Here is a 14993-nt window from a genome sequence, read left to right on the forward strand (position 1 = left end):
AGTATTCCAGGTTATGAATATCGTCATTAGTAGTCCAAAGCACATGACCGAGCGATTTGTATCCGCTAATCTTCCCTCACTGGGTGCATCTAAGGCTGTTTTGGCGGGTCTGCTATTGTTTGTTAGCTTTCTGGCTACAACATGGACGCCTGCTGAAGACGGCATAAGCGTAAGACGTAATGACGTATTCTCCCTGTAAGAAAAACACAGTTTTTTTCACAGCTTTTCCGAACTTCTAGCTTGTAGATAGACGTCTCCCCTGACCAATCAGAGCGAAACTAGAGGGGGTGGGCACAGAGGCAGGGCCAATAAGCTTGAAGAGGTACTATACTTGATTTTTTTAATTAATTTTTTTTTTTTATTTGTGACTTTGCATAACAAAATCAAGTGTGACGGGAAGGGAACATATAATGAACAGACATGTAAAAACCAACAAAAACAAACGGTTGTAAAGATGTACAAATGAAAAGAATATGATGTGTATGGCATGTGTCTATATTTTAATATTTAAAAAATGCATTAAAGATTTTCCTGAAAATGCAACCGTTAATTTCAAATTCAAAGATTGGCTTTGATAGGCCCTGAACAGACACCGCTGTTTAAATGCTTTCCTCGCTGAATTTCTAAAAATATCTTTGTTTTTGTCTCAAAAGTCTTGGCATAGGCTTGATTCTCAAGATGTATGTCCCTGTGTCAGAGGTTGACATCATCTACATCAGTTACCCAGGTAAAATTCTCATGCGGATGCTGCAGGTGGTAACTGTTCCTCTCATTGCGACCAGTGTGATAACAAGTAGGCCGTGGGTCTATTTCTCACTCTGTTGCATTAGGTTGTACATGTTAAACGTGCAGCATTTATTGGGAACACAATGGTAGTTTGGCAAGGTAAACCTCATAAAGGTTTATTTCAAAATGTATTATCTTAGTGTATCTTCTCACTTACGTAAAATACAGAGCATTGTCTGGCCGAGACGAGTGGAACAGAAGCTAAATAGCTTCAGCTCTCTCTAAACTGTGGCTGTTGTACACACAGGTTTCTTGTGACAGCTGGTGGAGTCTGACTGGCGCTGCACTATGTCAGTGATACATGTACACTTTTTCATGTGACTTTCATTAATCACTCACAAAGATTCTCAGCCAACTGATTTTACAGTCATTGTATTGTATATTTGCCCAGTAGAAATAAAATTGCTGTTTATATTTTGGTTGTCAAAGGTCAAGGTCGTTTATTGTTCATGATGTTATTAACAGGACAGTATCCCTCCGCCACTCAGACTAGTTTCAGGTTACATCACTGTTTATCCAGAGTCATAAAATATTAAACATTTGTGTGAAATTTTGTCATAATTTCTGACTGTCGCTCTGACTGTCCCCGGCGCAGAGGAATAAAAACACACTATGACCCTTCTGGGGCTCCATACTTACTTGATTAACTAGGCTCAGCGTGAACACATGAGGAGCTGGTGCAACCAGGGCGCATTGGCGTGGCACTCATTAACCATGTGATGAAGAAAGACCTGGAGGAAATGGGTGAGGACGGGCAGGAAATGACAAGGTGAAGTTCCAGATGGTCTCAATGTTTTCTTGTGTTCATGTCATTAAAAATGATAAAGGGAAATAATGGAAACACTGTTGAATTTTAATTACATTTTTTACAATTCAAGGATTCGGGGACAGGTTGATGCTGTTGCTGCGTTATGATCCTCATAAGATTCACAATTGTTTTCAATGTGCTTTTGTTGCTAAACCAGTGATGCAGTAAATTTGTGCATGGAGCGGGTCATGCATTGCATGCTCAGGCCCCCCACTGACGACAGGCCGAAGAGTGGAGCAGCAGAAATCCACTCCCAAGAAAATAAAACACGCTGATCTGATTCACATCTGCAGGGACACAGTCTGTTTCACTCCACTGACGACCACGTTGTTCTCTTCCTGGTCAGGATGCATGGCGGCCACGCTGAGGGCCGCACCACGGACGAGATCCAGACCAGCGGGGAGGACTCTAATGATGAAACCCTTTACATGCCTCCAGAAACCCCATTACCCTGAGACACAGAGTACCACTCCGGCGAGGAATCAGAGGAACCTTGAAATCCCCCAGAAGAAAATCTGTCATGATGATGATGAGTATCTGTGATGTCAGCTCAAGATTCAAAGGACAAACAGGGTGAAAATAATCAGAGTGCTAAAAAATCTCTTTGATTTGTTATGATTTAACTTATTTGGTATTGTGTTGATGTCATTTTGTATTTTGTGTTTATTACTTAAGTTAAATAGAAATTGATGTCAACGATCTAGTTAATTGAATTGAGCTGATGTGAGCTGTTTCCAGTTCAATTGAATTTTACCGATCCAATAGATGTACAGAGTGATTGAATTGAATTCATTTGAATTGACTCAATATATTGAATAGTATTGGAATTAAATTGAATTGCACTGATTTAACAAATGCAGTTATTGAATTGAATGTAACTGAATGTGAATTAACTGGATTTACAATTTACTGAAGAGGCTGCAGGCATGTATCTTAGTACCTATGAGAAATAAAGATGTGTTTAAAATACTGTATTTTGTAATTATTAAAAAAGTCCCCTGCAAAGGAAAATACTGAAGGATGCTGTTGGGAAAAATATATACATATCAGTATATATATATATATTTTTTAAGACAATAATGTGGTAATTTGGTAATTTTTAATTTCTTTAAATTAAATTTTAATAAACATGTTTATACACAGCAGAGAAAAGCAACAAAGTACAATAAGATTACACAGTACCTGAAAGTAATTTTTATTTTATGTTATTTATTATTATTAGTGGTAAAACAACTTAATTCTGCTACATCATGTTCATATTTCATTTGTAAATATCAATCATTTAATATCTATATTGTTTTCATCGCCATATGCAAAATACATTCACTGTCAACCCACATCCATAACACATCCATAAACCGGTTCATAACCACCAGTAAATAAAATAGAGAAAGAATACGTTTTCTATTACTTCATATTAAAGCGTTAAAGCACATTTCTCTCAGTTTTCCTTTTAGAGAGGTTTATGGGCGCCCTTGAAAAAATGAACTATAAAGCTCTACTAAACTAAACTACTAGGCCCAGAGGCCTTGAGGCTTCACAGAGCAGTCTCTCACAAGATATAAAAGTATTGTGGAGCACTTGTTTTGTTCTTGTATAAAGTATATCCTGTTGGTAGTTATGTTAATATGACTTTTTTTTTTACAGGCGAGGACTGAAAAATACTAAAAAAATACCAGGTATGAGTCGATGTAGTTTAGGTTGGGCTTACAGTTCTTCTGTTATAAGCTTATTATATTTACATATTCAAATTGATGGAAATTAGGTTTAAAACAGGTTGGCTCTCACTTTAAGTATTTTTTAATGATTTTGGTGACAGATGGGATGAATATGTGGATGTTTATATCACCGTTAAAGTCACTGCCTTTATGCTACTTTTTGTAACCGCTAATTTTGATAGCTCTTATTTTCCATCTAACTCATCTGCATCGCTCGCCACAGGTCGTCTTTCTTCTTCGCTCTTCACCGTCCACCTCACAGGTCACTTTTATTCCCGTCTCCATGCAGACTGGGCACAAAGGGGGCACAAAGCATTCCTGAGTCTGTTGTGATGAACCAGGCTTTGACTGAGGGCCGAGCCACAAAGCTGGGGGGCAGGTGCTCTTAGTGACCCCCCTCCACTACAAAGTATCAACAAGTGTCCCTGTGACTGCAGCAGCCTCACAGAAGAGCTGGGAAAAGCCTGACCCCTGTGTAAAAAGCATTCCTGGGACATGTGATGTGACTTAACACAGAAAAACCTCTCATGGCGGGAAAACGGTGCCATTGTCAAGTGTCTTCTTTTGACACCAAGGCCACTTTTTTTAATGTGATTTATCTTCTGCTTCGGTTGATGCAATAGACAGAGAGAGAGAACTTCATAAATTTAAAGCAGCCAAATTAATAAATGATCAGTATTTCAGATCTGCTGCTGCTTCATTAATGTTACTGTTGATTCATTTAAAGCTGTAGGTTCTCCGCTGATCCCAGATCTGAACTGAACCTTTGACCTGAAGCTAATTACAACTTAAATGATTAAAGTTAAACTTATAACGACTCAAAAAGATTCAGATCTGATGTGGATCTGATGCTGGATCCAAACCCCAGCACCACTCCCCTCAGTAAATCCAGTTCTCATGAGAATTGCTCACTGCTCACCCAGCTTGGCGTTAGCATTACAAAGGTAAGATACAGATGTTTGTTGATGTTAAATTAGACCTGAATGCACTCGCTCCTTCTGATCGCAGCACCTGATGATGCTACATTAGCTCAGCTTTTTCTAATGTCTTCGTGCTACCTGCGTGTTCATTTGGTCTCAGCTGTTTTGTTGTCTTGTCTAATTGTCAGTCGACTTTAGATGAATTTAACCCATTAATCTGGTTCTTCAGAGAATGTCAGAGAACATCACTGACAGAGACAGAGGGATACTGGAAGAAGATTCCTCTTTGGATCAAACAGATGAATCAGCTTGTGAACAGCAGATGTTATTATTATTGGCTGCTGGATTAATGGTCATTATTTCATTTGTCACATTATTGTTTAGTTTTTATTTGCTGATAAAAAAAAAATGTTTTGCTTTTTATTTAGTTTTAGTCTCATTTTGTGTCATGAAATAAAAGGTGAGTGAATATTCTGTGACCTTCCCTCTCTCCTCTGGTTATCTACCTGCTCCCTCTGAGGTGCACTGTCAGTGTGTGTGTGTGTGTGTGTGTGTGTGTGTACTGTCAGTGTGTGTGCAGCAGCTGTCCAGATGGTCTATTGAGGTCGGGGTATAATGAGGGTCTGGAGGATCAGTGGCGGCTGCCGCAGGGTGGGGTGCTGCCCTGAATGGAGGCTGAAGTGTGGGAACGAGGAGCTGGTCGCAGCTCTCACACATTCCTGAGTGCAGAGAGGTCCTCACACACACACACACACACACACACACACACACACATTGACGTATCTGGGCTCAAAGCCATGGAGACATGTTGTTTGGCGTGTGCATGTGGGAGTGTGTGTTGTTGTATGTGGGTGTGTGGCAGGGGGGCACTCGGAGGCTTTTTTCTCTGAACTGGGTGGGGGGTGGGGGGGGGTTCCACACTGGAATGTGTTTATGGGCCAAATGATGTGTTTTCATTTGCATATTGTGTCATGACTCACTTCTGGGAAATGCATCCTGAGGAACGGAGAAGAAAAGGGACGTTAAGATTTCCCTCCAAGTGGAGACTGCACCATCTGCCTCTTTCTGCTCACACTTTCATGGCCATTAACACACGTGAAGGATCCAAATTACTCTGTGATTTCATCCCTCGCTCAGGGCAACCATCTCACATTCTTCTCTGTGATGTTAAAAGTCACTTAACAAAAACAAAGTTAACCTATATGTCCTTAAATAACTCAATAACTCAAAATGCCACAATGTAAAAATACTCTATTACAAGTCAAAGACCTCCATTTAAAACCTAATGAAGTAAAAGTACAGACACATTATCAGCTGAAAATACATGGTGTATAAAGCAGCTTCACTGTATTCTGTTGTAGGTTTAACTGTAAATGGATAAACCTGCCATGTTTTCCCATCAGTCTTCACTCAGTTTCACTCTGTCAGTTCACTGACTGACAGAGTGGAAACATGTTTTGGTACCACTTTACAATACAACTGTCCTTATAAAGGATTTATAAATGGGTTATAATTAGGTCATTCATTCGGTTAACACTTTATAAATCATAAATAATAAACAATCACAGTTTTCATACATTGATGCGGGCTCACTATTTGGTTTCAAGTTAATGCTAAACTCATTAATCTTAGTAATGAGTTACTACCATTAATAACTGGTAAAAGGAGCCTTATTGTAAAGTGTGAAACACATCAAGGTAAAAAATATTGCCAAGGCCTTAGAGGATGAATTTGGTCATTTGATATGATAATTTGATCTGCCATAATTTGATCTGCCAAATGAAACTTTTTAAACATTAAGATGCTGACGGTGGTTAATATCAATAATATATTAATAATATGTGATGAAGCAGACGGGAACAAATGCTGGATGATGGAGAAAACAAAGCGATATGAGGCGTAACAGTACAGATAAATAAAGGCTCACTATTTGGCACATTTTAGAAATGTTTGCAAATATGTTTGCAAGTGTTATTCTGAGGTACCTGTAATTTACTTTCCATCTTTCTACTCAACAGCGTTATTTTTTACTGCACTACATTTATTTCAATAGATACTAATAAGAAAGATAAGAAAATGCATGTCTGTGGATGAGACCGTACAGAAAGATGCTGCTGATGCACTTTTTCATAGCTACAGTAAATGGTTTTGATGATACTTTTACTCATAAGTGAGTATATTTACATTACGCTAGTGGTACTTTTAGTTCAGTGAATGATGTGAGTACTTCCTCCGCCGCTGGCAGCAGGTGTTGAGCCAAATGTGAGGTTTATGAGAGGGCTGCAGGAGGAGGAGGAGGACGAGGAGGAGGAGGAGGAGGAGGAGGAGGTGTAATCAGTAGGTGAGTATAAACACACAGAAACATCCCACACGCGTCCCCCGGCTCAGCGGAGCCTCTGATCTGATCCTGCAGGTTGAAAGGCTCTGTGTGGATAGGTGGATGGGTGGGTGGAGGGGTGGGGGGGTGGGGGAGGGGGCGAGGTGGGGCTCTATTGACCGGAGGATGTGTGTGAGCAGGATCCCAACCTCCTTTCCCACATCTCTTTTCCCATTTATTACATATTTCTCTAAAGGGGTGAGTGAAAGAGGAGGAGGAGATGGTAAGTGGTGGTGGTGGAGGGAGGGAGGGGGGGGTTCTTTGAGGAGGAGGTGTCACACAATAGAAGTGTGCCTTCCCAGAGGACACTGGGTAATTGTGTTTAATTGACAGTTACTTTCTGAAGACATTTTCCCTCCAAATCTCAGAGTTTTCCCTCCTTCTCTGTCTTTTAGTTTGTGAAATGATGTGACAGAAGTGAAGCAGAGAAAATTAAAGATAAAAACAGTGAATTGTTTGTGAACAATTGTCTTTAAATTGACTTTAATGTGTATTTTTATAATATAATATAACTTTATCCTGTGAAGACAGATTTTATATTATAACTGACCTTATAACCTATAAGAATAGGAACATCTTCATATCAGTTCCCATTAGATTAATTATAACCTTTAATTGTTACATACAAACAGTGTTTTCTGCTCTCTACTCAGCCGTGACCTTTCAGGTGAGCTCAGGTCCACAGAGCCTGTAAACTGACCTGGTGTCAGCTGTCTGTGGCTCCAGCATGTGTCTTATCTTTATGTGTTTAGTGGCCCTTATCAGACCCGCCGTCCCAGCCGCTGCACATCTGCAGCAGCCTGATCAGATGAGAGAGCGGGAAGGTTCCCAGGTAATAAAAGTGGAAGGAGCTGCTTGTGTCGGGTCTGTACCTCCACAGCTCTGCAGCAGCCTCCCTCCGCTGAGGCCACCAGGCCAGTTAACCATGAGATAATTGATGCCTCTCTCCTATTGTTGTGCGGGCCTCGCCCACTGGCCTCAGAGTGTGGGAAAGCTAATCCTGCCTGGGACTCATGGCTTTGTAATGCTAATGTGGGCCTATAAATAGAGGAGAGGGCTCCCCAGTCACATCACAGCTCACTCTGCTCTCCACCAGGATGGCTCCAACCAACACCAGAGACTCTCCCATCTCAGTGCTCTCTACCAAAGACAGACACAAAGTAAGTCCTGCTCCACAGCTGCTCACATCACACTTTCCATCTCTGCACTGTGTTTCTTCATGAGCTCAATCCGCTGAATGTCTTCCTGACCGAGCTTCCTCTTCTCTTCAACAGCTGAGGAAACCAGTTGTGGAGAAGATGCGCAGAGATCGCATCAACAGCTGCATTGAGCAGCTCAAGGTCCTGCTGGAGAAGGAGTTCCACAAACAGGATCCCAACGCCAAGCTGGAGAAGGCCGACGTGCTGGAGATGACGGTGGTGTTCCTCAAGCAGCAGCTGCAGCCTCAGAGCCCCAGCGCTCACACGGCTCACAGCGACGGATACTCCCACTGCTGGAAGGAGACGCTGCACTTCCTGTCCCAAAACTCCCTGAAGGAGGCGACGCTCCCACACCTCCAGCACCTCCACGCTGCCCACAGAGCCGGCCAGGACGCCTGCCCCACGCCGGCCCTCTCCTCCCACAGCCACATCCAGGCTGCAGGGAAGCAGCCGCCCGGCCCTCACAGAGCCGTGTGGAGACCCTGGTAGAAGCTGCTCTGGAGCTCGGAGGGTGGATGTTCTCCATCAGGAGGAGACTGACCTCCAGAAGATTTATCTGACGGATGTTTCGTTTTCATATGTCTAGAGAAAAAGAGTGGAAGTGACATTTGTGTTTCTTCAGATTGAAGAGTGTTTGCCTGTTGCTGAGGCAGACGGTTCAGGTTGTGCTCTGTTGATGCACTTTTACTGTAATTCCTCCTCCTGTTTGCAGCGAGGAGTGTGTGTGTGTGTGTAGAGACACTGTCAAAAGCTTTGCCTTAAACCTCATTATCATTCTGAGTCTGTTAATGGTGTTTTAGTATGTTTAATGCCTTTTGTAAAGGCTGTGTCGGAGCTCCAGATGCTCCACAGGAGGCATCACCGTGCTGTGAAATGATTCGTTGACACTGTGTGTTTGCAGACGACTTGTTAAAGTGATTGAACGTGGAAACAAAAACACTTTTCCTGTGGAAAAGTAAAAAAAATCCTTTAGAAGTGATTACTTGTAGTCTCAAAAGAGAAATCTCAAAATAAAGATTTTTGCAAATGATATTTGTCTTTTCTCTGATTTCTTGTCCAAATGTAATTTTTCCTTCTGATTTTTCAATGACGGCATCTTTAACAGTCCCAGAGGTATAAATGATGAATGTAGACGAGGCAGTGACCTGCAGTGAGCAGCTGTCACAGTTATCTCTATGAAACATGTGAATCTGCTGCCGAGTGTGATCAGAGAGATATTGATCGGGCGTCTCTCATTAATCAGATAACAGGAGCAGTTGTGTGTAAACCATCTGATCTCGTGGGTTTACAGCTTTCTCCACTTTCCCACACACATTAGCCAAGAGCACGCGCATGTTTGTGTGTGTGTGTGCGTGTGTGTGCTTTAGGAGGGGGGAGGGGCTGTACGTTTGTATAATTTATTCTCAGGGGTTTTTTCAGTTATTTCAGGAGCTAAATTTTACTTTTATGATCCAAAAACTTTTATAATAATGTGTTTTGTAGAATATCATAAAGTTTGTTTTGAATAAAAAGTGCTGCATTAAAAATGTACTTTCAGTTAGAGAAACATTAGGTGATTTATTAAAAGTAGTGGTAGAAAAAATATGAATGGACTTTACTTTTTCAAGTCAAATGAAGGAAAGAACTAAATACATTTATTAAGTACAAATTCTTATTCACTTAAATTTTTCCTTTTTCTATTTTTTATTACATCTCAGAGAGAAATATTTTATTTTATTTTATTTTATTTTATTCTATAGCTGTAGTTTCTAGTGGGTCTATCATCTGATGCATCTGATGTTATAGAATATACTTTACAATAATACAATATAAATCTGTCAGATCAGCTCCACCTGCTCGGGTCCATGCAGTTTCTAATAAGACAAACTTTATTCTAACTTATTTGTTTATTATGTCAGTCTGCATCAAATCATCTGTTAAAGCTTGACAGATGAATTAAAGACGTCAGGGTTTTGTTTTTACAGGCTGTAAAAAAAGAACCAATATATTTACTGCAGGACTTTCACCTTTACACTTTTAGTCAAGCGCTTCTTCCACTTCTGATGGGAAAATAACACTCAGGCACAGCCAACACGTCATGACACAGCTTTAATATCTTACATGTGTCTTACAACCTCTGATAACTGAAACCTGACAGAGAACTGACCCCAGCTCAGATTTATCAAGGAGGCAAGAGAGACTAATCCACCCCTATGAACCTGATATCTTAGGAGGGAATTTCATTACATCTGGCACAAACATTCAACTTGGACTCAAAGGTGAGCTGATTAGAATTTAGTGATCAAAGATCAAAATCACTGTCACCTCACAAAGTATGTTTTTGGCCGTAACTCATATATTCAGACACTATTTATGACACGATTTAACACAAGTGTCTAAAAGGATAAAATGATGAAGTGATGACATCTTATATCCAAAGGTCAAAGGTCGACTTCACTGTGCTATTAAAATGTTCTGCAAAAACACTGAGCTCTAAGCCTAATTTATATGTGTGTGTGTGTGTGTTTGTGTGTGTGTGTGTGTGTGTGTGTGTTTGCGGTGTGTGTAAACCCATCTGCTCTCACCTGGGAAAGCAGACCTGCCCTGCAGCCTGACTTACACCTGCTTACATCACACGCAGGGCAGAGAGTTCCCACGCTTCCACACAGACTGTCAAACCCACACACATCACACACACACACATCAGCACCGAGAGCTCTGTCTCACTATGTACTACACCCATATACCACTGTGTTCTACTACTACTAATGCTAATAACAATAATAATAATGATAATAAACTTTATTTGTGTAGTATCTTTCATGTGCGAAATGCAGCTCAAAGTACTTTACAACAAAGAAATGACTTCTAATAACTAATAATATAGAAATTAATAAATGTATAAATAAATAATTAAAACAATTCAACTTCAAGAATGTATTGCTAATCCATTTATTTTTTGCTGGAAGAAGCGTGGTCATGGAGGTTATCGCTGCAGCATCATTTGGTTCAGCCGAGATCTACAGTTGTTTGTCATCAGTTGTAACTATGGAAACATACATTGTGCTCTCTGATGATGTCTTTTGAGCAACCTCACCGCGGACGTCTATATCATGATCAGTCGTATCAACCGCTGCACTGAGGACTAAGAGTAAAGAGCTCATCAGAGTTCAGTCTGAGGCGGCTGATTATTTTAGTAAGCCCCGTGTCAGTGCTGTGGTTTGTCCTAAAGCCTAACTGAAATTCCTCCAGGATATTGTTAGCAGTATACAGTGCTATACTATTGACTGATTGATTGATTGAATGATTTCTTATCTCCTGAATATTTCACCCTAAACACCATGCAAATACAATGAAAATACGCTGCAGAGCCAACTTTTCCCTCCAGATCTGGAGGCAGATTTGTGAGAAGAGAAGGGAGGGGGGAGGCAGCATGGTCAGGTTTCTCACCATCACGGTGGAGCAGGGTGGTGGGGGTGGGGGATAATTTAACACGGCACACTTCCTTTGTCCTGGGGATGAAGGGGGAGGAAGGCTGAGGAGTGTGGGAAAGCTGTGGAGAGGCAGACTCCACACAGGGGGGACACCCTTCAGACCTGTTGCCCTGCAGGCGTGCAGCACTGTGGCCCTGTGGCCCTGCAGACCAGCAGACCTGCAGTCATGTGGACCTGCAGACCTCCAGACCTGCAGACCTGCAGACCTGCGGGCTTGTGGTCCTGCAGACCGGCAGACCTCCAGACCTGCAGACCTACGGGCTTGTGGTCCTGCAGACCAGCAGACCTGCAGCAACTCAGCTCACCAACTGTTTGATGAAACCAGAGCTGACAGAGCCCACCACTCAAGAGCAGCCCGCGGCTTAGCACACAAAGCCCCTCAGCAGGCACGCTCAGACACACACACTCAAACACACACGCTCAGACACACACACTCAAACACACACGCTCAGACACACACACACTCAGACACACGCACTCAGACACACACACTCAGAGCTGGACCGTGGACAGACGCCGTCCTGCACGTGTGACAGCACAAAATCCGATTTACAGAGACACTGAACACATGAACACACATGTTGTGGTCTTTGTTTTCAAAAACCCTGTGAATCTACAATTACATGTTGTTTATTCGGATCCAAATCAGCTGTTACCAGGCAACACAAACCAACGGTCTCATGTGATTATGTCAATCAAACATAAATGAAAAGAACTTTACATACATGACCATAGCTACATGTGCACACAGAGACTCAGTCTCTGCAGGTTTTAGATGTGCTAATGCTAAGCTAACAGAACATATTTGCAATAATATCTGAATCATGCCACACTGACGTCACAATAAACCAAACAAACTCACCTTTTGCTTATTTTCAAACAGTTCTAACAGGGAGCCGTCTTATAACTTCAAAAGTCAAGAGGCATTGAACAAGTGCACCCCAGCCGGGTCCGTCACTGTTTTGTGTCCCCTCGAAACACTTCTGTTGTGTTGTCAGTATTTGTAGCACAAGTTGTCAAATTGATGAAGATGTTTTTTTGAATTGTGCATTGAGCTCTCAGGGCCACCGTAGTTATTACCTCTTTTACTTAAGTGGCAGATGCTGCATTTCTTCACATTAGTAAAAGTCAGTTGGTACATGAGGCACCATGGATCATCTGACATCATCAGAGGAAAACAGCAGGAAAGATTTGGCTTTTCCATGAAAATACACTGACTGGAGGAATCCTACAGGTGTTACAGATATTTGTCATCAACTTCAGCCATGATAGGGTTTTATGGAAGAGGTCGGGTTAAAGAAGCACATGAGGAAGTGAAATTCATTAGATAATATGCATCAATTTAGAAATTTAAAAAGTTTATATAAATATTCTTATCTTATGTCTTACAATTATGTCCGTCATCAAATGTGTAAATATTAGAAATGATGAAGAGAATTGTGTATAGATCATGTATATGATGAACATCTGGAATTAAAATGCAAAAAAGGAAAATAAGTCAAAGATTTAAAGAGAATAAAGTGAATTTATTCAAATATCAGTTGGTACAAACTGTTTTAAATATCTCATATATCTCAGAATAAATCATAGTTTTCCTTTATAAAAGGTCACAGTCAGACTCACTTGACATGAGAAGTCCCCTCCAGCACATGATGCTTTACAGTCATTAAAGAGTCGACTCCACAGGAGTCACATTACAAACAAGGCACAGTCAGAGTTTTACATTGTAAAAACACAGAAGCTCCACAAGAGAAACTACAGCAACAAAGCTTTAAAAACTGTTTCCAGTCCAGCATGGAGTGTACTGGTCTCCTCCTGATGGAGAACATCCACCCTCCGAGCTCCAGAGCAGCTTCTACCAGGGTCTCCACACGGCTCTGTGAGGGCCGGGCGGCTGCTTCCCTGCAGCCTGGATGTGGCTGTGGGAGGAGAGGGCCGGCGTGGGGCAGGCGTCCTGGCCGGCTCTGTGGGCAGCGTGGAGGTGCTGGAGGTGTGGCAGCGTCGCCTCCTTCAGGGAGTTTTGGGACAGGAAGTGCAGCGTCTCCTTCCAGCAGTGGGAGTATCCGTCGCTGTGAGCCGTGTGAGCGCTGGGGCTCTGAGGCTGCAGCTGCTGCTTGAGGAACACCACCGTCATCTCCAGCACGTCGGCCTTCTCCAGCTTGGCGTTGGGATCCTGTTTGTGGAACTCCTTCTCCAGCAGGACCTTGAGCTGCTCAATGCAGCTGTTGATGCGATCTCTGCGCATCTTCTCCACAACTGGTTTCCTCAGCTGTTGAAGAGAAGAGGAAGCTCGGTCAGGAAGACATTCAGCGGATTGAGCTCATGAAGAAACACAGTGCAGAGATGGAAAGTGTGATGTGAGCAGCTGTGGAGCAGGACTTACTTTGTGTCTGTCTTTGGTAGAGAGCACTGAGATGGGAGAGTCTCTGGTGTTGGTTGGAGCCATCCTGGTGGAGAGCAGAGTGAGCTGTGATGTGACTGGGGAGCCCTCTCCTCTATTTATAGGCCCACATTAGCATTACAAAGCCATGAGTCCCAGGCAGGATTAGCTTTCCCACACTCTGAGGCCAGTGGGCGAGGCCCGCACAACAATAGGAGAGAGGCATCAATTATCTCATGGTTAACTGGCCTGGTGGCCTCAGCGGAGGGAGGCTGCTGCAGAGCTGTGGAGGTACAGACCCGACACAAGCAGCTCCTTCCGCTTTTATTACCTGGGAACCTTCCCGCTCTCTCATCTGATCAGGCTGCTGCAGATGTGCAGCGGCTGGGACGGCGGGGCTGATAAGGGCCACTAAACACATAAAGATAAGACACATGCTGGAGCCACAGACAGCTGACACCAGGTCAGTTTACAGGCTCTGTGGACCTGAGCTCACCTGAAAGGTCACGGCTGAGTAGAGAGCAGAAAACACTGTTTGTATGTAACAATTAAAGGCTTCTGACACAGAGAGGACACGTGTTTGAGTCCTGCATGATGTGACTGCAATAATAGAATTATGACTTGATTAATTCTCTTATAAAAGTTGCATGAAGCTGTGCTGGTATAAGTTACAGTAAATGATAATAATAATTCAACTGAAGCTGCAATAAAATGATGAGTACAAGGAAATAAAGTTGAAATATGACAGTAGTAGAAGCTGTACTATATATAATATGTAGTAGTTATTTCTGTTATTCTGTAATTCCAACCTGTTGTTATAGTCGATGCCTTGTACATAATAATACTCTCTATTCATTTTGCAGCTGCGTGTCAAGACATTGGTTCTTATTTAATCACTGGAGACAAATTATTTATTATAATTACATGATTTATGTTTATTTCTTTTCTGCTGGAATATTAAACATATTTACAGTTCTGTACTGTGTCACGCATTTATTATCTACATGTTTAATGTTTGTTTTTCACTTGTAAAATTCTGATAAAATGTTCATGATGATAATGTGTTTCTCCTGATCAGTTCAGTTCTTCCTTGAGAAGTTAACTATTCTGTGTGTCTCTCTTGAGGGAGGAGGCACACTTCCACTTCAACCATAAACTCTGTCTGTCTGTCTGCCAACCCCCCCCCTGTTCCCACCACCCACAGCCCCACTCATATCTCCGTTAGTGTGTTTGAACCAACATCTGAGCACCGACTGTGGCCTGATCAGGACCAGGATGATGAAATAAAGTAAAAGATAAATGATGAAATAAAGGTGGGAAAAGTGACAGAGC

General features: G+C 42.1%; 2 protein-coding genes across 2 annotated transcripts; one reads left to right on the forward strand and one right to left on the reverse strand.

Moving 5' to 3' along the window:
- Window positions 1–7697: 7697 nt before the first annotated feature.
- LOC111219467 (transcription factor HES-5-like) lies at window positions 7698–8657 on the forward strand. Its single transcript, XM_022742153.1, has 2 exons — window positions 7698–7769; window positions 7884–8657. The coding sequence occupies exons 1-2, from the start codon at window positions 7707–7709 to the stop codon at window positions 8295–8297; spliced, it is 477 nt and encodes a 158-aa protein (XP_022597874.1). The 5' UTR covers window positions 7698–7706; the 3' UTR covers window positions 8298–8657.
- A 4444-nt stretch (window positions 8658–13101) lies between these two features.
- LOC111219479 (transcription factor HES-5-like) lies at window positions 13102–13736 on the reverse strand. The gene is made up of 2 exons (XM_022742164.1): window positions 13665–13736; window positions 13102–13550 (listed from the first exon to the last, which is right to left on the reverse strand). The coding sequence occupies exons 1-2, from the start codon at window positions 13725–13727 to the stop codon at window positions 13137–13139; spliced, it is 477 nt and encodes a 158-aa protein (XP_022597885.1). The 5' UTR covers window positions 13728–13736; the 3' UTR covers window positions 13102–13136.
- Window positions 13737–14993: the final 1257 nt, after the last annotated feature.

This window comes from Seriola dumerili, unplaced genomic scaffold (assembly GCF_002260705.1).
Source record: "Seriola dumerili isolate Sdu_G_001 unplaced genomic scaffold, Sdu_1.0 BDQW01000066.1, whole genome shotgun sequence".
NCBI classification, from domain to species: Eukaryota; Metazoa; Chordata; class Actinopteri; order Carangiformes; family Carangidae; genus Seriola; species Seriola dumerili.